Genomic DNA, 21,175 nt, shown 5'->3' with positions numbered 1-21,175 from the left:
TCACACTGACAACAAACAAAGCTGCAAAGAGGGTCCAAAACATAAAAATGGATCCCTTAAAAGAAGAACAGAAAACTGAATTTCCAGCAACTGCTGACTGTAAGTCTTGATAATGTATATAATGCATGTTATTATCAATAAACCCCATAAAAAGACAGAAGCCATGAATTGCATCTACTCAGTAACATCTGTGAATCTAGAAACTGATTTTAGCTTATTAGTCTGTGCCATACACAACCAATGCTGTTCAAAAACACAAAAACAGTGAGTCACGCTGCTGCATCGGGTGACATGTTTCTTCCTCACAAAGAATGTGACCTTCCAACCATCACATTTTATACTCTCTGAAATGGATTTCTGCAAGAAAAACAAATAGTCGTCATCAACCTTTGGAGCTTTTTTTTAAAACACGCTCTAAGGTCTATTTTGTGTGGAAGAAACAGTGCAGCAATGTGGCACAGTGATGTTCATTTTATTTTGTTTAAGGACTGGTGTCTTTGAACAATAGTGTGAATAAGCTAAAATCAGGTTCTGGTTTCACAGATATTACACTGAGCAGAGGCAATTCATTGTTGGTTGGCATGTACAGAAAGTAAACTTAATAACTTATTCAATCAATGAGTCTTACTAACTTAATGTAAAAACTGTGTTAATGTTTCAAGTGCATTTTTACATAATGTTCCAGAAAAAAATAAACAAACTGATGTTGATGTACTGATGTATATGTTGTACTGATTGTATTCCATTCAATTCAAAGTATGTAATAATATTAGTGCATTTTATTTGTAAAGCGAGGAACTCACAGTGCTACAGCGGAGAAGTAGCAAACAGTCACCATCTGCATCCTCTCCCAATGTCCGATCGACATGACATACACATTTTTGGAGGTGGAAGGAAGCCGAAGTACAAGCAGAGACATGGGGAGAACATGCAAACTCCACACAGAAAGGCACCTGGACAAGCCATGGATTCGGACCCGGGTGCTTCTTTAGATCAAATACTAAACAAATTTTAAAGCTAACAGGCACTAAATGTTATGGAACTGCCTTAATCAAACTGCAGTAGCAGCAGCGAGTCCCTCCAGAGTCCACAGGTGACTTTAATATTTTTAGGGGATTTTTTGACAATAACAGAAACACTGAATTTCAGTGTTATCCTATGTAGTGTCTCGTCAGAAAGCACACATCTTTCTTGCTTTTTGCAGCATCTGCAGAAGCATTAGTGTGTATGTGTCCCAGTCCAGTTTGTGTGTGTTGGTGTGGGGCAGGGGGGTGAGGGATGTGGGGGAGTAAGCGGTAGGTTTCAATAGAGGCAGCTTGATAACACTCTCCACTCAGCTGTGTTAATAATATCCCACTCCGATGAGCCCTCAATCATCTGAGTGCACGAGCATGGGAACACACAATATCTCTCTCTGTCCCTCTCACAAACACACTGAAGAATCTTTTACACTGCTGATGTCTCTAATGTAGAGCACTATAATAATATTCATTTATATCCATGAGGATAGGCTAGATAACAGAAACATGTCTGTATAATGATCAACAGCACTACACACAATGACCACACAGCTGTATGCACACTTCTCTAAAGGGCTTCAATAAAAACAGAACATTGTTACCTTCATGAAAGCAAGCTTTACTGCAGGACGCATATGGCTACATTAGACTGAATTAAGTTTAGCTAAGTGTTAGTAATAAACAGCCAATGAGTGGTGAATGTATGATTGTTAAACATCTCACTCTGAAAACCAAATGTCATTAAAATGCTGTTGTATTAAAAACAGCCTTCTTGCTTGTGGGAGGGTTTCCTCAAGGTTTTGGAGCCTACCTGCAGGAATTTGCTCCTATTCAGCCACATGAACATTATAAAGGTTTGCCTTTGATATCGGATCACGGGGCTGGGCTCAGAGTCTCCAAACTACTGACATAAATACATTTCTAACAGGAAATCAATGCTGATAAAATACTTTCTAGCATATTAGCATGAATGTTAGCAGGAAATCATGTCTGTGTCATGTGTCTATAAGGTTCATTTTAAACATTTTCAACATAATCAAGTTTTAAATTCTGCCAGTTAACACCTGTGTAAATTATACAGTAGCTGTTATATGCATAATATGTTTAATTACAGTATCTGTTACTAGTACCTTGATTTTGATCGGTGTCTTTCTTACATGTTACTATGCATCTACATTGTATGTCTCAAAATTTTCATGGGTCCAATAACACTTTCTTCTTTTAACGTAACCATTGCATATCATCAGTTTGCTCAATGCCTTTGTAGCTTGGGGCTTTGGGCTGTAAATAAGCTATGTGAAAGGTTTTGTTGCCCCTTAATCTAGATATAAATATCTCAGATATTTTGCTTGTCTTGTATCTCACTTGTAAGTCACTTTAGATAAAAGCATCTGCCAAATGACTAAATATAAGTCTAAATCTAAATCTAAATGTATAGTTATGAAGCAGATGTCTCTCAATCTCAAATAACAGTTTCTGTTAGGAGTGAAAAAGTAAATCTGCATCACCTCATTAAATTACCCTAAGACCATAATGAGGATAAAACTGCAGTGGCGTAAAAATATATTCCATCTACTGTGCATGGTTGCATTCAGTCTGAGCAATTAAAGAGCATTACAAATACAAATTGTACAGGAGAGGTCATTTTAAAATATGTCAGAGCACAGTTTTTATATTTGGGAAATGATTGCATTTATCTGCTCATGAACCCTGAAATTTAAACATTTCTCAGTAACCCCTTGTGTTTGTCCCCTGCACCCCCACAGAATTTCAAATTGCATGGTTTTCCCTTGGGGTATCACATTCCCAGCAGGCCACCTGCACAGATAATAGATGGAGGATGCTCTCTCACAATTATGGGTATGATGGTGATATGATGAATATGTGCTGCAGCTGAGCATCATCAACAACACTGAAGTACCCATAATTATAGCAAAGTGCCTTCTCAAGGCTGTTATCGAATTTATATGACAGTTACCAACCATACAGAGTAAAAGGGTTCCCCAAGCAGTTGTCATAGCAACCCATAAAATACAGTGGTCTCTGCTTTAGCAACTGATAACTTACAGCTATCTTTGTTTTCTGAAAAAGGTCTCAGAGTAATCAGATCACTTAGTTAAAACATCCTTTCCATGAGAAACACCTGTACACCAAATTCCCTCTGCCATTAAATCAAACATCACTGGTTTGACTTTTTGTTGTGGAGTCTGAGTTTCACATGATAGTATTGATGTTGTTTCAGAAGAGTTTCTACTCTGACAAGAATATAAATTTAAACTAAAGTCTGCAGACACACCTACAGTATCTGAGAAGGACCGCAAAACTGTTTGGCCAATTGCCCATCACACTCCGCAAGGAAAAACAAGGTCAGCCATGATGGAAAGCCATGATATGGAGGACTACAGGGACTACTTCAACTAAAGCTAGAAAATACAAAACTGGACAGAAGTCTGTTTTTCCTTCAAGTCATTCATCTGAGGGAGTAATCAGTCACAAGCCAGACGTACTGCTGTGTATGAGCAGAGCTCAACCTAAAGCTCAGGACTCCCCAAGGATGCTTTGGCCACAAAATAATTTCTAGTAAGTGAACACAATGTAATACAACACTTTTCTCTGTTGGCCAATGTACTTTTGGTGTTACCTGGCATTTCATTTAGCATGCCCAGCATTTTTCAAGCCCTAAAGTCTCACTCTGCACTGCACAGTCTAATTAACGTGTAAGTGTAAGATTAGCAGTTTGTTAAACTCTAAAATAACTTTGCCATCATTCAAGCAGCATAAAGGTAATAGGTAATTACACTTAAGTTACACACTCCACGTCACACAGAAAATTTAAATTCTGATTAATTCTTGTTTAGCAAACTCCTTTCACTACATTCTGTTCAGATTTGTGCTTAGAAATAACCTGACACTTCAATGGACGTATCAGAAGAGCTGTTCCAAGATGACCAGTCATTCCAGTTAATTAAGTCAATTTGATTTCTATTTGATGTATGTCTCAAACTGTGGCTGTGAACTGCAGGAGTGCTAATTTATTCACTGAAGAGTTTGTGTCTCCATCTATTCATTTTAATGACTGACGGCCAAGAAAGGTTGCTAATGCCTGTTGGAGAGTGCTCGGATTATTTAATACAACTGAGGCCCACAGCTGCCAATAACAGCATTTGTTTCCCCTTCCTCGTGGAAAATAAAACCTTTAAGCACCAGTTGGATAGTTGTGTAACCCTAATGACTTTCCTAAGGTGCAGTGATACAGAGAGTTCCTGTGATGAGCTTGTTACTGTGTGGGTTTTTGTTTTTTTCTTTTTTTGGTCTTACCTTGCGGCCGTCACTTGCGTGGCAGTTGACGTTGAGCGGAGTGAGCAAGGCCATTAGCTTCTCCTCGTTTCCACTCCTGCAAATACACACACACACACATATACAAACACCCACGTTAGGTAGAAAACATCCACCGTCATAAAGGATTAGGACTGTTCTGAGAGTGTTCGGGGTAAAATGAGGGAGAATGAGATAAGACTGACTTGAGACTGAAGGCAAAAGACCAGAAAATTTCATCTGCAGAGACAGACTTATACAGTCTTAAACACATGCTTGGAGGAGAGATCCAAGAGTGTGTATTTTATGTATGTTCAATGTATGTGTGGCAAGAAGCTAAAAAGAATATGTTATATATGAGAATACCATTTAGCCCAGTTACAATGGATTTAAGATGTTGTGTATGTTGTTGTGTTTCCTGGATTGTGGGCTTGCTGCCCTGGCACTGGATCACCACTGGGAAGAGAACCAGCGGCCAATCCAACCATCATTCTCATAACAGCCGTAAAAGAAAGAAAAAGATTATTCTTGTGTGTTCCCTATCCTCTCGCTCTCTCTTTTATTTTATTTTTTTGTGGGGCCTCTCCTTCCATCTCTTTATTTCTATATATTTCCCTCTTTGTCCAAAACAGGCATCCATATCCTCTCCTTCTCTCCTCTCACCTGTTTTTCCATCACCTCTCCAACGACTACTATCTCATGTCTGTTGGCCTCCTACACTCTTCAGCTCTCACTCTTTCTTCCAAGCTGTTTACCCTTCTCCATCCACACCTCTCTCCATCTCAACCTTCACTGCTCAGCAGCTTCCTTTTAGTTATCTTGTCTTCTCAGTTTCTTACACTCAACTAGATATCTCCTTCTACTTGTACCAAAACAAAGTGTGTTGATTTTGATGCAAACAAAATGTTGAGAATTCAACACGGTTTTCCATCAAGACAATGACCAAAAGCATGCATCCAACTTCCAAATCTTTTGAAGGGCAACAAAATCAAGGTCCTGCAGTGGCTCTTTCAGAGCCCAGATCTCAGTCCTATTCAGAATCTGTGTTAGGAGTTCAAGGCATTGTCCATGCTCAAAAATCATGCATTATGGATGAGCTGTAGAAATTTGCCAAACAAGAATGGGATAAGATCCCTCAAGAGATATGTGCCAACCTAATTAGGAACTACCACATTTTTTTGTTGTCAGTTGTAAGCCTCTAAGATTACACTATCAACTATTACTTGTCATACGGCTTAGAATTTTGGCCTTGCCATTTTTGTTATTTCTGGTTTTAGCAAAATATATTGATCAAACTTAGTGGAGATTTTGTTTTTGTTCTTTTGGGAGCAATGACAAATAAACCAATAAACATATTGTCTGGAGAGTGCCATGACTCTGTTGAGTCATGGCAACTGGACTTCCTCCTTGTTAGGTTGTACCACAAGTACCACTTGTATTCTCCAATATGTGGACATTACTGTCCTCAAAAGAGTGTCCGTTGTCCTTTAGATAAAGGTACACAGCTGATTCTGGTTCTGAGGTCTTATTCCTCCTGTGCTGTGCCATCCTCCTGTGTAGTGGCTGTTTGGTTTCTCCAATGTACAGCTCAGAGCATTCTTCACCGCATTGGACCGCATACACTATATTGCTCATGTTGTGTTTTGGAATCTGGTCCTTGGGGTGGATGGGTCTCTGCCTGAGTGTGTTGGTGGGTTTGAAGTAGACAGGTATGCTGTGTTTTCTAAAAAATCCTGTTCAGCTTCTCCGAAACCCCAGCCATGTATGGCATGAACAGGTTTTTGTGTTGGACCTGGGACTCTGGCTGTTCTATTTTTCTTTTTCTGGAACAGGATACTGCCTTGTTGAAGGCCCACTTGGGGTATCCACATGTCTTGAGAGTTGTCTTCAGATGCCTGTCTACCTTCTTTTGGGCTTCTGTGGAGGTGGGAATGTTTTGCAATCTATGGTTCAGGGTCCCGATGACTCCTAGTTTACGTTGTAGAGGATGATGTAAGTGTGGGTGGGTTTTCTGTAAATCTCTATTTCCAGTCTGCTGTCTGTCCCAGTGATAACCACACAGACCCGGAACATAAATATGTGGTCTCTAACCAACTATCTTTAGACTGAAGAAGCTACTTGGATGAGTAGTGAAACATTTTGACCTAACAAGATGGAACTCCAGTTGTCATGACTCAACTTCCAGATAACTTCACCTGGATGGCTGAGAATCTTCACCAACAATAAACATATTGATTATGGTAATTTTATTGGAAAAGTTCATTTAAGCTAATAATTTGAACCTTAATGAATTATGACAATTTAAGAGAACAAGAGAACCAACAATCAACATGAAAACCCCATACCAATGCTTCTTTGCTGCTTTGAAACATGAATATCTTATATATATAAGGTAAGGAAATTCATTCCTAAGTTTATCAAGGTATCCTACAGGATAATGTCAGGGAGGGTATTCTTCAGGTGATGCTCAGAAGAAGTGGAGTGATGCAGCAGAAGTAAGTAAATCTACTACAGATTAGCTAGGGAGACACAAAATCCACATTTTGTATTGGGCCTGTCAGAGCTCAGGACCTGAACCCAATAGAGATGCTATTGAATGACCTCAGGAGAGCCATTCATACCAGACATCCTAAAAATATGTCAGCTGAAGCAGTTCGGTGAGAAAGAATGGCCCAAAGTTCCACCTAAACATTGTGCAGATTTAATCTACAGCTATGGGAAGAGCTTGCTTGAGGTTATTGCTGTAGTAGTTCAACCACTTATTAAAACACAGTTCCACTTACTTCTTCCACCATCACTTTGTATGTTTAGTGGATATGTTCAATAAAGACATTAAAGATCATGTTTGTGTTTAACATGATGTTTGTGATTGTATTAATGAATGTTTGTGTATATTGTAACTATGATGCAATTTAACCACATTATTGTGATCATGTACAAATACAATGTCCATATCTCCTTGTTCTCAGATGCATCTTGTAAAAGAGATCTTGATCTCAATGAGACTCCAATAAAATAAAGCTTAAATAGCTAACTACTTTGGGGTTTAATGTATGAGTTCACTTGATGGCTTAGCTAATAATACTCTATGAATACTGCAGTTTTGAATTAAACTTTGCCTACATAGCATACAAGATAAACAGCTTACGCTAGGTGATGATGTAGCCTTTTCTGTGATATAAAACCAACACTGGTATCCTTTAAATAAACTCATACTTCAAAAAATTATTTCTTGTCACAACCTAAACAAATGCATACCTAACACTAAACAAATACCAAATTAAACTATCATCAGCTGCATATAAGTTACCACATCATGAACTCGACAAATCTTGTAATCTTACAAAAATGATTCTATAGTTAAGGCACTAAACCTTTGCACTTGAGGCACAAGATAAAACACTGGAAATCAATGTGCTTGGCATTATCTGTGGGCTAACATCTCAGTTCTCACAACAACACAAGTCCAATTTGTGAGAGTGAGAGCAATGTCTCTTCAGCCTCCCATGACTATTTCATACCTGGAAAGGAAGCTCCTTCAATAGCATGAAAGTTTTCCCTAGGCAGATTTCTCCCGGAGAGCACATGTGGAGGAGAGATAATTATGGAAGAATGCCGCCTCATTTATAAATCAAAGTCTCCCTAAAGTCCTACTGAAAATGAAACTAACACAGAAGTGCCTCATAGAAATGTAAATAAGTTATTTCCCACCACATATTTATTTTATTCATAAAGTTTGTGCTGTGTCTGTCTCTCGCCACCCTTTGGTCCTCTTTCCTCCTGCACTGTCACTTTGCAGCTACACAAGCACATAAAAAACGTCAGAAAACAGTGTTTCTGTCAATACAGGTCCTACTGTTGGGAAATGAGTAAGAAGAAATCAGATCGAATGTATATATAGATGTCCAATAACCAAGCTACTTAAATACATATAAACATGGTAAAAAGCCATTTTCATATATGCCCTCTGGACAATGTCTAGAGAATCAAGTCCGGACATTGTGTGAAGCACACAGCAGGAGAAAGTCTGGGTAACTTTATTCTCACTCAGGGAAATCGTCCGCTTGATTTTGGGTTGGGGGTTGGTTGATGTGTAGAGTGCACAGAAGGCATGACGTGACACAAAAAGTGCACCACGGAAATCAATTGTGTTCTGTTCAAAGTGCCTCAGTAGAGCAAATCACATGATTAGAAATGACATTTTATGTTTATAACTCAGGTTTCTAACAACAGAAAACCTGGTGTTTAACTCCTAAACTTCAGCTGAAAGTAAAACCCACTCACTCGTGGTAAATACTCTGGACAATAACCTGCTGTATTCACACCTGGGCTATCACAGACATTAACCAGACACATACTAGACGGCTTGCAGAAGACTAGCTTACTAGAAAAGAAGGGTAGTAAATAGCCTTTATTAGGTTTGTGCTAATAAATGATGAGCGGATGAATGAAACCTAGTGACGTACGTAGAGGGATTTTTTTTTTTTTAAGTTGGTCCAAAGCACTAGCTTCAGGAAAATAGAAAAAAGATCAGTCACATATCATATCTGTGATTCTGTCTGACTAAGATATTTTATATCAATATATCAACTATATCAAAACAGCAACGGTGAATGTTTTAAAGGCATTTCTAATCTGAAGTGAATTATCTGCAGTGAGATATATCCTCACCACTACACCAAAATAGTTTTCATTTTAACAATACAAATTGTGTGAAGACATAACAGTGAAATTTGATTTTTCACTGGATCTTCATTGTTTCTTAGATCTGAAGTTACATCTTATCAAAGTCAGTGGTGTTTGATTAAATTTAAACAATCAATACTCTTTTTTTATGAATTATATCATATATTAAAAATGCCACTCAGTGACATTTTTAAGGTAATAGAATCACTGTACAGTACCTGCATATAACCAAATAGTAAAGAAATGTAATGACTAGCTTGCGAAAATAGTGAAACGTTTCACAGCTAAAGAGCAAGTAATGCTAATGTTGTTATAACACTGTCTGTGGCATGTGTAAATACACAGCTGTTTGCTAACAGGTTCATGCTATCATCATTAGGTTATACATTGTCCCGCCATGAACGTCCAACATTTAAAAAAATTTAAAAGCTCAATCTGGGCCACACATAAAAAGAAAAAAGCAGATATAGAACAATATCCCATAAGCCATGTGTAGGAGTTATTTCACTCAACACAACAGAAAAAATAAGAGGAAAATATATTCTTCTTAAAAATGACACTGGTGATAAGCAAGTCAGTGGCTCAGCTGTGAGAGAGGTATGGGTTCATAGTTCACACTTAAACAGCCTGCTGACCCCATAATACACTAGGGTACTGCGATGTCAGGCCAGCTGCTTCCTTGTGTGTGTGTTTGTGTGTGTGTGTATCAAAAAAAGAGGGAGAGAGTTAGACAGAGAGACAGAGGGAGGGAGGAAGAGGAAGAGAGAGAGAGAGATTGTTGAGGCATTGAGCACTCAACCACCCACACACGATCCCAAATGAAAGCTATGCCATTTCCACATTCAAGGCACTGAAACAAACTCACAAAGAACATGCACGCACAAACACACTGCAAACATGCACTGCCTGCAACCATACCATAACATGCCTCTGACTGTGTCCCTGGCCCACATGTACTGAGCAATCTGGATCTGAAACACCTGTCTAGTGAGGGAAATGTGTGTGCATGTGCTGTGTGTGTGCGTGCGTGCGTGCGTGCGTGCATGTGAGTTGTGGTGTGTGGGGCACAACAGTTTGACTGTGAGAGAGATAACTAACAACAGACTGAAAGCAAATTCAAAACTAAAGGCAGCAAATGATGGAATCCAAACAAAACTAAAGAGAAAAATAACAGACACAAAAGCAGAACAGAGTAAAGGAGGAAATCAGATAGGAAAAGAGGAAAAGAAAAACAAAATAGCCAGGAAATCAGAAATAATTGAGGAGCTGAGAGGAAAGGATGAGACACAAGGACTGGAAATAGAAGCCATAACTGGATCAGAGAAGAAGAGAAGGAGAGGTAGAAAACAAGATTGAAGAAGGATGAAACAGGGAAAACAAGTGAAAAGAAGATAGTATAAAAAAAATAAAATAAAACAGAGGAGGAAATGAGAGGAAACAATAGGAGAGGACAGGCTAGAGATAAGTGAAGAGAGGAAAGAGGAGGGGAGGGAAAAGGAAACAAACAGGGGAGGAGCAGAGAAGAAAGTAAGCAAGGAAGCAAGAGGTGAAAGGGAGGCAAAGAACTGAACAGGTGAACAAAGAAGAGGGAAAAGTACATGGGAAAAAAAAATGACTGAATATCATCTAGTAGGAAAAAACATACTGAGGCACAAAAAGAGGAGGGAAAATAATGAAACAAAAACAAAGAGCTTGCAGAGTCTGGTACTCACCTCGCCGCCTCCAGCAGCTCATCCTTCTTGTATTCACCTAGATGGTTATAAAAGATCATGGTGTCAGACAACTGGCTGCTTAGACACACCGACCACACACAGACACACATGATCGAGCAGCGAGAACAACCACACACACGTTAAAACCACACAGAATAAGGATCTCTCTATGGAGGGAAGACACAGTCTCTTTCTCTATCTCTCCTCCTCCCCCAGTCCTTCTCTCTTTCTCTCCATTCTCACTCAGTGCGCACCCCTCTGGCTCCGGTTGCCGTGACGATGCGTTGCCGGCAGCGACCACAGCACATTCATTGTTTGGCCGACGAGCGGCGGGCTGACACGCGCTCTGCCTCTATCCGTCCGTGTGTCCATCCATCCCTCTCTCCTTTGCCGCGTTTGTCTCCCGTGTCTCGGCCGCTGGTCATATTGCTAACCATCTTCTTTCCTTCTCCATCATATCTCTCTCTCTCTCTCCCTCCCTCTCTCGCCGTCTGTTTCCCTGCTTTTCTTTTTCCTGTGGAGGCGCAGTTACCATCAAAAAAAAAAAAAAAAAAACACAACAGAAATAAACAAACCCCTCCCCCTACCTCCCTCGACCTCTCTCCATCTCTCTCTCTCCCTCTCCTAGCCCTGCCCCCCTGCTACTACAGTCACAACACACACACCTTCCCATATGTGTCTCTTCTGCCTGGGAAACAGACAGGGGTGGGGGAGACAGACATCTCTTTCAGGCATGTAATCTGTAACATTACTGGATTATCTGACTGTTTCGTATCAGTCAGACATGTTCCTTTAGGGTGATATTTGATTATCACATGGCTTGTCGATGATGATTAAAAAAAAAAAACCCCGCTTCACCAATTGTCAGTTGTAAAATAAAATGTACTATGAACATTATGAACCGTCTGATCAGTCTGCCATGGTATTCCGCTAGTATTTTCTTAAATACTTAAATGAACTGTCTAAGCTCTGTTGTTTTCAGTGTATTTTCGGTGCAAGTTTACTTCACTACCACGAAGTTGCAGGACTTATGAGGCAGATTTTGAAAAGAAGCTGACAGAGATACCCTGACTGTTTGTCTCTGATATGGATCAAGCTCTAGGAACACTGAAGCCTACAACTTCAATAATACAACTGAATAGCATCGTACATTAGACATGTTTTCTAAATAACCACTTCATGTATAATCCACACCTCCCGCTTCCAGCATCAAGCGCACTCTGATATAACCCTGCTGACATCATTAGTGTAATGGTTTCATTTTACAGAGTCTCCACTGGAGCCAGAGAAGACATCAGACAACTGTTTCTGCAGGCCAAGCAGCACTCCTAGTGACAGGTGAACTAAACTTAGGTTAGCTTAAAGTTTCCCCGTGGATGAAACACAGGCTAGCTTGGCTCTTAGGTTCACTAAAAACATGCCGCAGTGCCATTTATTATTGATCGATTAGTTGTCATTAGGCTATTAAATTAGTTACTTTTTCCATCAGACCAAATCTAGGTTGATGTCTAGGAAATGTTGGAACCTTTTTCCACAGACCCTGTTCAGCATGGTGCTATTTCACATTAAAAGCTTTCCACTAGTAAACCAGGAGCTATTTTGTGATGCAGCTATAAGCCCTTTTAGACTGGGATTAACCGGTATATTGCCATTAAGTCAACCTTTCATTATGATAAGATGTCTGCTGGAGTAGAAATGGCTGCCACACCTCTTAACCCCAAGTTGTATCCCATTTTTACAGACCCTGAGCCTACGCAGACATTGTGATTTCAATATCTCCACTGCCAGTGTAATGTATGTCCAACAATGTGTCTTGCAGCTTTTATACAGAACCCTGAGACAGACAAATGGCACCATAATGACTTGCCTTGAACAGGCAGTGTGAAGGGCTCGAGTAGAGTAAGTGGATTTTTAAAAGCAGAATTATTCTTCAGTAAAAAGGGGTATACTTTATACTTTATAGCACATCGGTTTTAACTACTGCAATATGAATAGTAAAACAAAACAATCCACAGTGAGACAGTAGATGGAGAGCTGCAGGCAACAAACTCTCCAACACACCATCAAGGTAAACAACATATTTTACAGAAAACAGCGTGACAAGGTCTGACCTAGTGAGATTGCCATAGTGACTTCAAATATTATTCAAATATGAAAGCCACTATGGAAAATTACCCGCAAAATCACAAAAAGTTCATCTCTGAAAGGGGCTCAAGTGAAGGAAGGGAGAAAGGTAAAAAAATTGAAACAATCAAAAATTGGAGACATAATGTGATTCAGATAAATGGAAAGGGGATGAAGAGGACGGGCTGTGTGTACGCCGAGCAGACGTAGGGGTGGGGAGCAACGGAGAAAGGTTACAGAGAAGGGAAAAGGGGGAGGAGGGAGGAACAAAGGATTTGCAGATGAAAGAGAGAGAGGATGATTAGGGATCTGGAAACTGACATGCATGGATTTGACACAGTATAATTGGTGTTAGGGAGGCTAAGGCGGAACAAGAAGAAGAAAGGGAAGACGGAGAGGGGCAGAGATAGACTGAGGAAAATATGAATACAAAGAGAAAAGAGAGAAATGTACAGAGGGAGATCAAGAAAGTAAATTAGATGCTGTAGTTTTGCAATAATTTATGTGCCTAGACGGAATAATTTTTCCATTACACACAAGGCAGTCACAGTCCTTACAGCTAGCTGGATTATATTATCGTTATTATTATAATAATCATTATTAACATCACAGTGGAAGTGCTTGCTGGGTGTCACACCATCCTTCATATTTAATATTTTTTCTACTTTCATTTTGCATTGGATTAGTGTATATCTCCCGCCGTTTTAGCACTATGTACACATAAAACACATCTTCTACTACTGGTAGTGATCTACTGTCTATTTTTTACATTCAGCTCATATTCAGAAAATGGAAAAAAGTTCCAACACAAGACGGGCGCACTTTTCACTCCATCTGAACTTTCAACACGTCATCAGTCTTTGAACTTCATTGGTTTAAAAATGGAGCTTTAAAGATGTTAGCTATAAGCTAGTCTGATATCTGTTATAGCTGGAGTGGGTGAAGTCATCAGTGATATTGACCTCTCTGCACTGAAGTGGTTCTCTGAGCAACAACAAACTATCTTTGCTGATTTCACTCCCACAGATTTCCCTTTCACAAATGCATTTCACATTAAAATGTTCAGCTTTACCTCCTTCTTCTTGATTTCTCAGAAAAAGATGTACATTTTGATTTAGGACTAGGCAAAGACATAATGAGATATGCTTTTTGCTCCAGCACAGATGCTTCCCGTATTATTGATGCTTTTGAGAGTGCAAGTGCTTTAAACCCACTATGACTCAGCAGTTTGAATCGGCCTCACACAAACGCACACCAAACAAAGACAAATACAAGTTTCATTACTATTATTGCCATACTGCTACTTCCCATACTACAGGCAACATATTAAGCATAACTGATGACAAAGTACTTCTTTTATTAGGTAAAAAAAAAGCCTTTTCAGCAAACTCCCAACAAAAAACCTAATCAAATATTTAATGAGGAAGCCTTTCATTTATTTTTCTGTATTATTTAGTAAATGGTAAATATTTTGTGGTCAACTCATCCTTTTACATCTGTTATTTGTTAATAATTGAATTATGTGCTCAATTATTTCAAAATAATTAATTCAAAACTCATACCTGCAGGAGTACTACGCTGCAAAAGTTGGGAGTCCATGTCTTAATGCATACAGATATAAAGACAGGATGGAAATAGTCATTTATAATGAAAGAGTTGGCCTTAAAAGTGTGGGTCAGGCATTCATTTGAGATGGTTGAGGTTAGTTTGGTGGTCTAAGGAATGTATAGAATAAAGAAAGAGTGTGTGTGAGTGTGAGTTTGTGTGTGTGTGTGTGTGTGTGTGTGTGTGTGTGTGTGTGTGTGTGTGTGTGTTGTCGGCATTCCTGCTGACTCCAAACAGAAGAGACAAGGACAGGTTAAAACTCGGGACAGGCTAGCGGCCTCTTGAATGATGATATTGTGAGTGTGTGTGAGTAAGAGAGAGAAACTGTAAGTGCGTGAGTAAGTGTGTGTGTGTGTGTGTGTCTGTCTGTGTCTCTCCCCTGACAGAGTGGAGTAGACACTGGCGATCTCAGTTTGAATTCCAATTGCTGTGTGTGTGCATTTGGGCATATAGATGCCTTTGCATGCTTGTCTACAGACATACATACTGTGTGCATGCACATGCACGCGCATACGTTAATACTTTAATGTGATTCCAGGGTCGTGCACAAGCAAGGACAAGTCAATGTCAAACTGTCACAGTGCTGTATACATCTTGACCATTCAGCAAGGAGCCAGTATACTGCGTGAGTGGTTGTACAAGCACAGATGATGCTGACTGATGCTGACTGGACCACGAGTCGCCTAGTGACACAGATGTCTGTTAGTGTGTGTGTGTGTGTGTGTGTGTGTGTGTGTGGGCTCACGCATGTGTTGGTGTGTGTTTAAATCAAATATCATTTATTGTACAAGCAGTTTATCTGCTGTTATACAACAACTGGCTTTGAGTCAGGGGATGATTGGTCCACTTGTAACCTCGGCAAGGTCGCAACTGCTGAGGTTGTAAGATCTGTGAGCACTGAGACCAATCACAGGGAAAAAAAATAAATGGAAAGTGAACACAAATTATAAAAGAGGCTGTTTGGGTCCTTTGCAAGCTAGCTTTACTTAAAACACACACACACACACACACACACACGCATGCACACCATTTACACTGTGATTAATTGCTTCGCCCAGTGCGCCAAAGAGAACTGCTGTGGATTAATTGTGTTTTTTGGCCACCTAGTCCACCCTCTTTCACTATGCTGTTTTTGAAAGTAAAAAGCTGGGTACAAAAAAATGGGTTGGGGGAGCGGGGGTGCAAATAATACATCATGATCATGATCAGTGTGTGTTTCTGTGACCTTGAGTGGGAACAGCCAAATCACTTTATTTAAACTGTGTTTCTCAATGCTCTCAATTGGGTTTTAACGTCCCATCTCTAAACCTCTCTGTGTAAGAGTTAGAGCACCAGCATTTGTTTAACAGATTCAAAGAACAGGAAAAAACAACAAAGTTAGCAAGTGGACAAATGAATATGGTTAAAATTAGATCATGATGTATTTGTCCTGAGTGAGGCACGCACTCAGCAGGCATGCAACAACCATGAAGAAACAAAACAGCCCTTAGTCAGCTCATCTTTCTACATCTGATCCCCAGCAGTTTGCCAAACACACAGGCTGGTCCGCAACCCCGTGCCCATGATAAATGATGAAAATGTATTATGGCACTGTTGAACCGATGTGTTATAGTAACCATTTTACATATCCTCTATGTTTTTTGAGGTTGTTGAATGTTTTGATTAATGCCATGGTGCCATGTGAAGCAGGTCCCTTCCAAAGGTAAAAGAGCTTTTGTCATTTTATATTCCTCAATCATTAACAAATAATCATGGCAAACCAGAATAAGTTCATTCAGTACAACACCCATTTCATATGCACACATTCAAGTACTCATCACACAAACCTTTTACTTTTGTAGGTAATTCACCAATCCATGAGAACAGTTTAGAGAGTACTCTGTTTCCTTTTTTATTTTATTTTTTATTTTTTGAGTTTATTAGCTAAATTTTGTCAGTCAGGCAACTGCTTTCACTAGCTCACTCAGTGCTCTAGAGCTAGGAAGTCATGTGGAAAACTAGGCAATTTCAGATGAAGAAAAATGGCCCAAATTGGGGTGAGCGAACCTTGGAAGTGCGTGACACACATACATATATAATTTAAAAAAAATGATGCTGCTTTGGTTTACTTGCTATTTTTTTTCCCCAGTGGTAAAATTTTTTTTTTAAAATAAAAAAAACACTAGCAGCCATATAGAATCAACCAGTGATCCTAAAGTGTGAATGTGTTTTCACGTGTGTGTGAGTCTGAGTGGAAATATGGCTCGGGCTCATTCATCACTGGGGACCAATCGAACTGTAGTCATCGCGGTAATCAATGAGCATGTCACTGATAAGGGAAAGAAAGCTACACACAGGGCCTTGAAGACACAGGACTTCCTATCTCAACACACACCCCCACAAACAAAAAAGGCGCAGACAGGTGCAAGACTGCATTTCATTACGCTGCATTGGCAAGATGAAGCCTGCAGAGCATCTACAGCAGTTCTTTGTCTTCATGATTATGTTGTAAACATACACAATATCCTCCTGATTCTTGCATTTACATGATGCTGGATCAGTTTATCTCTTTATGTCTGTCACCCAAGCCAGTTATATATTATCTTTTATCCTTCACTTTTTCTCTCTCTGTATTTGTTCCTATCGTCTACAGTGAGCCACTTCCATTGCTTCCTCTTCCCTTTTCTCTTTGACTACAGCTCTTTGTCTTTCTCATTCCCTCACCCCTCAACTTTCTGTCCTTCTTTCAGTCCCTTCCTCCCTCGCTCTCTTAGGTCTCTCATCATGTTCTGCCAGCCTCTGTGAGAGCATGCAGGTTAATTTTCTGCAATGTTGAAGCTGCCTGCTCACCACGGACCTAAGTTCACATCAACAATTTCTTTTTCTTTTTACAACAGTAAATTTTCAGTAAGAACAAAGTCTTACTGGAAACAAACAAGTGGTACCCTATATAACTGTTTTTATTTTCCTAGTCAGACAGCAACAGCAGGGACAAGTGTGTCCTAAATCCTCTGTTCAGCACCGCTAACTTGAAAAGCAGCACAGGCTGGACATTATGTCTAATTGATTCCCAGGAATGAAAACTTATCTGCCAGCAAAAAAAAATTGATTAGTACCAGTTCCAGTTATGACAAGACGACAGGGATACCGTACAAAAATGATTGAAAGCAATTTTATTCTCAGTGAATTTTTTTCTGTCCCTCTCATATCAGCATATCCTTGCTGCTGCAGTTTCTTTGTCGGTGACAGCCTATTATTGCCGTCTGTTACTCATTCCTGAGGATGAAAAGCTAACTATGACAAGATAACGGGGGGATTCTTGACAAAAAAAGTGCACGGTGTTTAATTCTACAATTCTTCACTCAGTCTCTTTAAGATCTCCACACTCAGTCTTCATGACAGACTGGAGATGAGAGAGATTCAACATGAAAACCTGCACTACATAGATAAGACATATAGTCAATGATGCATTACCAAATGAGCCAATCAATAGACTCAGGGGGTCCAAATAAATCATAATAACCACAAAAAAGGATGTAAATTAACCAAATTGACCATAAGTAGAGACAGAAAATACCATAAAGAGATTCAGAATGACTATTAGACATAACACAAAAGAAAGATGCTAAAAAACTACAAGGAGACAAGAAACCAACACAAAATGTAAGAAGACACAAAATGACTATTGGAAAACATCTAAAAAAAAGTGATGCAAAATGACCATGAAGTGATAAAATGAGTGACTCCATCAATCCTGAGTGACAGTGTTTTTGACTGACGTGCAATAAACCTAAGGACTTCCAAAGTCAAGTTCTGCTCAAGTCCTAGACTTTTAATGAGTGGCCCATATTGACTGTTCCATTCATTTAAGTGAAACTAATGCTTTGTTTGTTCAATTCAGGAAATTGATCAGCATCTAATGCTGAAAATGTTCAAATGCGCTTTGCAGAATTCATAATATGAGATCATTGATTTTTTTTGAGCGAACTGGGCCATTGCTTTAGTGAATGTGATGGGAAAGGGTAATAGAGAAAGAGGAGTATATAAAAAACATTTTTCATTTACTTACAATGGCCATTTAAAAATTCTCACCAGTTTCTATGGTTTTAGGGACACTTTTGCAATTTCACCATACTGATCAGTTCCATACATCCTATATATTCCTATATACAGTCCATCTTTTCAACCAACAGGAGAAAACTGAACCTTTGCTTACCTGTCTGGCAGCAGCTGTCTGATAAAAGGTCACACAGATTATTGCCTTGCTCTTTCTGACCCATACTGAGTGTCTATGTTTGCATCAAAGAGAGTAGAAACAGAAAGGATCAAAGGGTATCTTTGCATTGGCACTGGAGGCGTTCTAATTTTAATTCCATCTCCTCAGATCATTTCAATTTAAAAAGCAAAAAGCCAGTCCTGTTCTGTACTATGAACTCATACTGATGCCCGCATGCAGCAAAGCAAAGGAGTCCTTTTTTCCAGCGTCAATAAGACATATTACCCGAAATTACATCCAAGCGTCCACTAGTCAACACCTACTATGTAACTATAAAACTTGCTTCATAATGTACAGTAGGGACATAAGGTGAAGAAAGAAGGTGACCCCCACAAATATCTCTCTGTAGGCGAGAGGGGGACATTTTGTGTGGAAAATATAACGGTTAAAAAAGGTTACGCCAAGAGAACAAGTGTGTGTGTGTGTGTGTGTGTGTGTGTGTGTGTGTGTGTGTGTGTGTGTGTGTGTGTGTTAACTAAGGTCCAGAGTGGAGAATTGATCTTTCTGAGGTTCAGAGGCAGCTAGTCTGTGAATAACAATCAGAGGTAATTAATAGCAGCTAATGGACTCTCACACTCACACTTTCTCACACTCTGCTCTCATCACTCTTTCCTCTCTATTTATTCTTTCCAGTGTTTCTTTTTCAGGCTAAAATGAAAAACATTTCTCATTTAAGCTTCTTAGTTATTTACTTTTCTCTGTTGTATGTCATTTGTACACTGAATATATTTTGATCCTCAACTGTTGGTCATGTATGAGCATAAGCTTGGACCACTATGTAAACATTCCTGCCATTACACCTGCTGAACATCACCATGCCAGCATGCTAATGTCTGCTTTTATCATACAGCATTGATGTGCCAGCTTCACAGAGCGGCTACCATGGGTGTAGAGTCTTAATCTAACATCCTGCATATCCCTGCTTCTGCTTTTCATACTGTGTTCTTTGTATTGTATTACAAATCTTTCAACGATTTAAACAGCACTTTCAGTTTTTAACAATGCATGACTTTTTACCCTTTTTTTTAACCCGTGCAGTAGTAGGATGCCATTCAGGCTCTAAATACAACCCACGCACCTGTCACTTATTCTATCATCTAGCTTGAAGCTGCAGCAACTGAATCCAGAATAAAAGGCATCATCTTAGAAACAATTCATACTTTTTTATGCATACACAAGTTTTTACAAACTTTGTTTCCTTTTTGAAATATAAAACAAAGCCAAGAGTTTAATGTTGCATATACAGACAAATTCAACACAGAGCCTAATAACAGAGAAAATTAAAACTCCAGAGAGGTGAGTACATAAATTGAGAAGTTACACAATCTATTTGTTCGTAATCTCTTAGGGTATTTGGCTGAAATACAGAGGATAAACATTCTTAGTTCTAAAGATTAACAGATTATATTTTGGCAGTGGTGTTCATCAGCAACCTCCACCCGACAACACTGAAAGGTCTGTGATGTACTAGCAGCTCAGACATGTCTGCTTTGTGGACGCAGACAACAAAGCATAAAGAGAAATAGTTAGTGTTAAAACGGAAAGGATGGAGGGGCTGAGACAGCAGGGGGCAAGAGGACAAAGACTACAGATGATGTGTCAAAGGGAAACGAGACACTGAGACTGATGTAAGGATGTGGGGTGGATGGAGCATGTCCTTTATGCTCATTAAACAACGCCTTAATTGATGAGTAAAGAAAGACAGTGACAAAGAGATGAGTAAAGACAACAAAGAGTTGTCAAGGGCAGACACAACCACATGAAAACATCCTAATCACCGCTCTCTGACCATAAGACGATCAATTACCAGAACCAATGAATGAAAAGGAAGGTCCTCCTGGTGATCTTTTTGTCTCCCAAGTTATCCCTTCTCAGGCTTTTCCCATCATTAATATGTGTTCCTCTCATTTACTCATCTAGATTGCCAAAGACATATTTCAGGCAGCATTTTGGTGCAGAACCCTTCCACAAACCAGTGTTAACTGTTTTGTATGTGGAGTGTGAACTGTTTCAGTATGGTGCACAGTGAGGAGATGTTTGTCTTTTATTTATTTTGGTCAAATATGACAAGTTGGTTTGATCACAAGGGCATATTTGTTAGAACTGCTCTACCTGCTCTGAACTATAAATAAGGACTAAACATATGAGCAGCAATCCAACATTTGAATAAATGCTGTTTACTGCAGGCTGCCTGAATTTACAATGGGAGCCGCTAACAATTTAGTGATGGGCTAATCTCATAGTTAATCTGTGCATGCCCTTCTTTGTGTCCTGATGTAAGGCATTATATTTAATTTCCTACTTTGTAAGCTTTTATGCTATAAGACCAATATGCAGAGTTTGACTAGGTGTTCTTTTAATATTTTACATTTCTGCCAGACCTAATAACATATACTTAATTTGATTGAGCTTTAATAGATGAAGTCTGTCTGAAAAATACATCCAACGAATAATACTAC

The 21,175-nt window shown here is 39.3% G+C and overlaps 1 protein-coding gene across 2 annotated transcripts in view; it reads right to left on the bottom strand.

Moving 5' to 3' along the window:
- Positions 1–21,175, bottom strand: part of LOC113148304 (poly [ADP-ribose] polymerase tankyrase-1) — a 69,330-nt gene that overhangs the window by 36,330 nt on the left and 11,825 nt on the right. Inside the window, exons 1-3 of one of the 2 annotated variants that reach the window (XM_026339962.1) lie at positions 10,987–11,158; positions 10,733–10,769; positions 4,338–4,413 (exon numbers count right to left, since the gene is read on the bottom strand). In XM_026339962.1, the coding sequence (XP_026195747.1) occupies positions 4,338–4,413; positions 10,733–10,769; positions 10,987–11,104 (231 nt within the window). In that variant the 5' untranslated portion in view covers positions 11,105–11,158. Of the gene's footprint in view, positions 1–4,337; positions 4,414–10,732; positions 10,770–10,986; positions 11,159–21,175 lie in introns of those variants that run through there. The other variant, XM_026339961.1, reaches the window with a different exon arrangement.

This window comes from Anabas testudineus, chromosome 22 (assembly GCF_900324465.2).
Source record: "Anabas testudineus chromosome 22, fAnaTes1.2, whole genome shotgun sequence".
Taxonomy (NCBI): domain Eukaryota; kingdom Metazoa; phylum Chordata; class Actinopteri; order Anabantiformes; family Anabantidae; genus Anabas; species Anabas testudineus.
This window is presented reverse-complemented; position numbering and strand designations above follow the sequence as displayed.